Below are 6,077 nucleotides of genomic sequence, written 5' to 3'. Positions count from 1 at the left end.
AGGAAACTTGGATCCTGGAAATTCACAGCTAAGTCATTCTCTTTGTTTTTAGTTGAGGTGTTAAGTATCTGTATAACCCCATTAAATTAGAAACTGCCCTTTTTTCTGAACTTAGTTACTCCTGTTACTTTGAAACTTGTTGCTTGGTTTTTAACTAATCAACGGTCTCATTTTCAGCTGACCTTTCCTATCATTTAAAGACAGATTTTTTTTTTTTCCCCCTCCCTAAATCAGTATTCTCTCACTCTGCATCCCTTCTTGTTGAACCTTTGAGAATTGCATTTGAAACACAGTGGTGACTAACACACCTCCACACTCCAGGATTAGTTTTAGTCATCCATCATTGTTTTGTGCTAGTGATTAACAGAGAAACCTGAGCTACTTTGTGTACTTTGAGCAACATCTGTCTTTGGAAAAGCAGCAAACAGTTTTTGGTTTTGTTTTTGGTTTTTTCCCCTTGGAGTTTCAGTGCAACTCCCTCTCATCTTCTCCTCACCTTTTAAGCGCTATCAGATTATTTCATTTCTAGGCTCCTTTCACCTTCCATCATTTTCCTCCTAATGCATTTACTAGCCCTATAACCTTTGTTTCCCCCACAGGCCCAGAATTTTACCTGCACTGTGCCCCCCGTCATTGTTTTGGTTCAGATCAGGAATGTGCTTTTGAAACAAGTATCCTGGATCACCCCCACATACCATAATTCGGGGGTTTTTGTGGAGTGGTCTTGGAATTCACATCTACATTCTTTTTGGGTGACATTAAACCAGACAGATGCATGCCCACAGTATGCCAAGGGTGCTCCACCTGCTCACAGGCATTCAATCCAGGACTAGGCTAGAACCAGTCCAAAGTTAAAGAACATTGTGCTTGGGTAGCACAAGCAAGGAATTGTCTAGTTGATTCCAAACTCTGAGCAATTATCTCATTTTTGGATGAAAACTACGTTCCTCCTGTTGGTGTTACTGTAAGGCCTTTACCTCTAGCCATCAGTTCTTGCAAGTATCTCATTATTAACGCCAACAGGAATGTACTGGTTTAGGCCTTCTTATCTGCTCTGATCTGTCTTGATTTGGTCAATTGCTGCTAAGCTTATTCTGTAAAATACTGCTTTTATTGTTGGTTTTTTTTCTTAATATACCTCTCTTAAGAGTCTAATGTTATGACAAACTACCCATTGTTTAGGGAACTGGGTATAATTTTTCTAGTAGATTCCTTCCTGCCACCTAATACAGCTGAAAATGTGTGCCTTTTTCCAGCGCTGGATAATTATGTCTCTTATGTTGCTTGACTGGTCTGAAGTCTCCATCAGTTTGACATCCCTTTGCTCACTCTAATGTCCAATTTAATACGCTTGCTAAAATGTCATCTGTCTTCAGTCTGTAATGAACTGTATACAACTAAAACCTGTTCCCAACCTGTCAGTCACTGGCTTTCTGGACCTCTTCAGGAATATCTTTTAATCAAGCTGTAAATGTAACTTTTACTATAGCATCCTTCTATCAGCAGAATTGGAACGTGTCACAACTAAGCCTTGTCAGGCAGGACAAATTTTTCCCTTGTTTTTTCCTTACTATCTATCATTTGCGGGGATTGAAAACCTAAAGCTTTTTATCTGCAGGCTACCATCTTGAATCAGCCCTGGTTGGTAGTAACTAGGATATTTATCATAGGTTTGTTAGTAGACCATATGAAATATGTTCGGCTCCTGACAGAATTGGATAGTTGATAAGTGTTCATGTCATGTGCCTTTCTAACTGGAGGCAATTAATTATTTTGGCAGAGGCTTGGAGGACTGCAATAGCAAGAAGAATGAACAATCCTCTTATTTCTTAGGTTGTGGAATAGTGGTAGGTTTATGCAGGAAAACTATACTTACGTTGTCCATAGTATATCTGTTATCTGCCTAACAGCAGTCTTAGAATAAAGCTGATCTTCTCAGGAGCTGTATATGGGTATTCAAACTTTAAGGATGTGATCTATCTGAAAAACTTAGTAATAAAGATCATCCTTGTCTAATGAATTGTTAAACCTGTCAAGAAGGTGGTCATCGGTAGTGGATGGAACACTGCTGTGACTTTGGTACAAATCGAAAGCACAAAGAGTCAATCTTCTTTCTTCAAATTCTTCTTATTCCAAGCTTGTTGCAGTAAATGAAAACTTGAGTAGTAAAAACTTCAGCTTTACTATCCAGCATCTGAGAATATACATTCTTGTACCTTCTCAGGCTCCTGGTTATGGCGATGTAAGGCTTTCTTTGGAGACAATACCAGACACCGTAAATCTGGAAGAACCTTTTGACATTACATGCAAAATAACAAATTGCAGGTAATGATGTCATGTGATTCTTGTGCTTTTTCCTGAGTGGGTAAGTTGTGGCTGTCTTCGTTTCATTTTTCAGTGCTTTCTCCTGAAACAACTCAAACCTGGTCTTTACTATGAGTTGTAGCAACATGAAACTACTTGAAACACATCTTTTGGATTACAATGATTTTAAAAAACCCAAACAAACAAACAAACAAAACCTTCCATCATGATCTGTTAATACTATTTGAACTAGGAGATTGCCAGAAATCTGTAGTGTAATTCCATGGAACTGGCTGCAAAGTCATTTAAGACTGCACCCCACACTTAAATAACAAATCATCTTAGTCCTTCTTAGTTAATCTAATAACAAAATGAGTGTGTATGTAGGATTTTTTTTTTAACTACAACTAATTTTATCAGAATAAACAATGCCATTTGTATCCAGTCTGATTTTACCGCTAGTTCTGCACCGCTGCTAGAATGCCTCCTAAACAGTCACCGTAGTCTTTTGTACGTCTTTATCCATGTTTTGACTTGATTTGTGCTTATACTAGGATCTACAGTAGCCCTTTATAAAAAGGTTGCAAGAGTGACATTTAAATAAAGCAATTCTAAACAGAAGTTGAAGCCAGGGACTCAAGCATGTGTCTGGTGTGCAGATACTTCTCACGAAAATCTTTACTGTACGCAAAATGTGAGCAGTGTTATGCTATCCAGTATTGCTATACCCATGACAGGATGCTCGTGTCAGACAAAGCTATATGCAACTGAATTACTGCGCATCACAGTAAATATTGCTTGCTGCCTTATAATTATTTATAAATGCTTGATTAATAGTAACCTGAATAATGAAGTAATCAAGCATTTACATGTCTGCAGTCCTTGAATGCTTAAAAAAAAGCCCACAGGTTTATTCTTGTTTTTCAATTTCCTCTAGCAGCGAAAGGACTATGGACCTGGTTTTAGAAATGTGCAATACTAATTCCATCCACTGGTGTGGAGTTTCAGGAAGGCAACTTGGAAAGCTGCACCCCAGTTCATCCCTCCATCTTGCGCTGACATTGTTATCTTCAGTGCAGGGATTGCAAGTAAGTCTTTATAGCATAGTTTTGTTATAAAATAGCTGTTTTATAAGCTCAGTAATTCTTTCTAATAACAACGCTTATAAATATTTTCCCTTTCTAGAGTGTCTCTGGCTTAAGACTTACAGACACGTTTTTGAAGAGAACGTATGAGTATGATGATATTGCACAAGTCTGTGTAGTTTCTTCAGAAGTCAAAGCAAGCTGAAGAAAAAATTCTGTATTTCTGCTGAGCTTTTTTTTTTTGACCAACTTCTTGATGTTTTTGCAGCCGAATCATATTAAAATGTGTACAAACGGAACCAAATCCCTATATATCTATAAATGTAACTATGCTTATTTAATTTCTCTGAACATTTTTTGAATGTTTTAAAATCTTTTAAAAACATGCATATGCATTTTATCTACTGAAAATAAAGCCTTTGAAAAAAGTGTAGCTCTAGCAAATTATATTGCATTAACATCACCTTGGGGAAGGGGGGTGAGGTTGGTATAAAATAGTAGCACTTTATACTTATTTTTATCTTAATTATTTTTAAAATATTTAAACAGTTTTTAAATTGTAGTTCTGACAAAGCTGTTCAGTTGGAAGGAACTGGCCTTTTACAGACAAGTTCCTGGAATCCAAAGCCCTGGAAGAAATACTTCGGGGTACCTGGCGTGGCAGCGTATTTGCACGGTACGTGCATAGCCATAAGAACTAGAGCCTGGTAAAGGCATGAGACGAGGGAGCGCAGCTGGCACTGTTGAGGCGTTAACAGCTAGAAAGTAGAGTATCAGCCAAAGAATGTGCTGGTTGTGGCTCAGTCTTTGGAAAGGAGTAATACAGCAAATCTGTCCCAGTTAGCTGCAGCCTTGTGCAGAGCTGCGCATCCCTGCAGTACAGGGCATGCGGTGAATAGGCTGTTACTTCCCAATTAGTAGGGAACTGAAAACTAAAATAGCAGAACTCGGGCATTTTTTATTGTTAAATTGAGGTGGTGCAAATTATTCTTCTCATCCCATTGGCATTTGAGTTGACTTTTAGGAAAATGAGGAGAAAAACCCTGCATGGCTGCCCTAGATCAAGTTCTCCAAAGCATATGCAGGAAGGAATTCAGGACTTGGTTAAGCACCGAAATGCACTTCTCCCTAGCTTTGTTTTGACAAAAGATGGAAATATTTTTGGCTGAAATATCTAAGGTCACCCAAAGGTAGCCATTCAATACAGAAAATGGTGACTGCCTTTCCTAGTTTAACACTAGTTAAACTAGTCTTAAAGATTCTACTCACTGGCTTGTCGTATTTCTCAGCTACCATATTGGCACTTAGCAACCTTAGTTAGTTTTGACAGTATTTTACTTAAGGCTTTCCTGTGCATAAAATCTTTAAGTGTAGAATTCAATTTTAAAATGTCAGATAAATTTAGGACCAGCTTACTAAATTGAGGGAATGAGTCCATACAGGAAAAAAAAAATTAAAACTGTATCCTGCATATCTGATAAAGTGCAGAGCAACAAACATAAACAGGTATTTTAAAGAATGCAATCTACCTGTTACTCTAGATGCATCAACAAACTAAAGCAGTAAAACCACAACTATCCAGACAAAAAATGTAAATAACTTTATTAATGACCTATTTTCAAGTTAAACTGACGCAAGTTGAAGGAGATGTAACCATGTGGTTGTAAGAGGTAGGAGAGGTACAGAAATGGTAGACAAGTTGTATTTTGCCAGTAATGACTTTCTGTAGCCCTGAAACCGTGTATGAATCCAAAGCTGCAGACTTAGTTCTTTCTCACTACGCATGAGTGATTTTACTTTGTACTTGTTACAAAACCAAAAGTGCAACTGAAACAATTTCTAAGCTGAGTATTTCATTAGGTGTCTTTATGATCAGGCATAGTTAGAAGAATATAATTCCATGCAAGCAGGTTACAGGAGTTTACAATCTGAGTGCAAAACATTTTCTTTAACAACTATCACACTTATATGCTGATGGAACAGTAATGGTACAAAACCAACTAGGTGTTAAATGCATATTTGCTCAGTTAAATGATAAACTGCAATTGACCTTAAATTAAAGCAGTATTTATGGGGAATTGTGGTTTACCACTTGATCTAGCGGGATGAAAAATTTTAGTGCAAAATAAAGTGCAGTTATTACACAGGAAAAGATTCCTTCCTCACCCTGTGATTAAGACATATTGCATGACTCTCTGAAACAATCTAGCCTATTCAAGGCAAAATAGACTTTAGCATAAATGATCCCTCTGTTCCTGGTTTCAATGGAAAAGCATGTCATGACAACTCCTGTTACTGGTTTCACTGTTTTTTATTTAGGCTATAAAGCCCTTTTTGTTAACATACAAGAAACAAAGAATGTTTACAAGTTAAGTATTGTGCCAGTTGTAGCACATTCCTAAAGGGTTAGCTAATGCCATCAATGTTTATTAATAAATACTCTGGTTACATATTATCTATACTGGAGTAAAACTTAAACATGACAATATTGTAGTATGTGAAATGAAAGTTACCACTCTATAAAGATGATTTCAAGAGTAGTTTTCAGATAATTAACCAATGCTTCATTCCTTTTAACCTTGGGGATAGTTCTCCCATAAATCCAGTAAGCTGTAGGGCTTGTAGTTGACACTACACCTTCTACAGCCAGTCTTTGAATATTATTGTATTTTGTAGTTCTTAAGGAAC

At 37.1% G+C, this 6,077-nt stretch overlaps 1 protein-coding gene across 2 annotated transcripts in view; it reads left to right on the top strand.

The window, feature by feature from the left end:
• The window catches only part of TRAPPC13 (trafficking protein particle complex 13), an 18,665-nt gene extending 14,054 nt beyond the window's left edge, over nucleotides 1-4,611 (top strand). The window contains exons 9-11 of one of the 2 annotated variants that reach the window (XM_009327279.1): nucleotides 2,225-2,325; nucleotides 3,245-3,392; nucleotides 3,490-4,611. In XM_009327279.1, the coding sequence (XP_009325554.1) occupies nucleotides 2,225-2,325; nucleotides 3,245-3,392; nucleotides 3,490-3,594 (354 nt within the window). In that variant the 3' untranslated portion in view covers nucleotides 3,595-4,611. Of the gene's footprint in view, nucleotides 1-2,224; nucleotides 2,326-3,241; nucleotides 3,393-3,489 lie in introns of both variants that reach the window. The other variant, XM_009327278.1, reaches the window with a different exon arrangement.
• Nucleotides 4,612-6,077: the final 1,466 nt, after the last annotated feature.

The sequence above is a fragment of the Pygoscelis adeliae genome, unplaced genomic scaffold, assembly GCF_000699105.1.
Source record: "Pygoscelis adeliae isolate BGI_AS28 unplaced genomic scaffold, ASM69910v1 Scaffold26, whole genome shotgun sequence".
NCBI lineage: Eukaryota > Metazoa > Chordata > Aves > Sphenisciformes > Spheniscidae > Pygoscelis > Pygoscelis adeliae.
The sequence above is the reverse complement of the archived record's forward strand: the minus strand, read 5'-3'. Positions and strand labels throughout refer to the sequence as shown.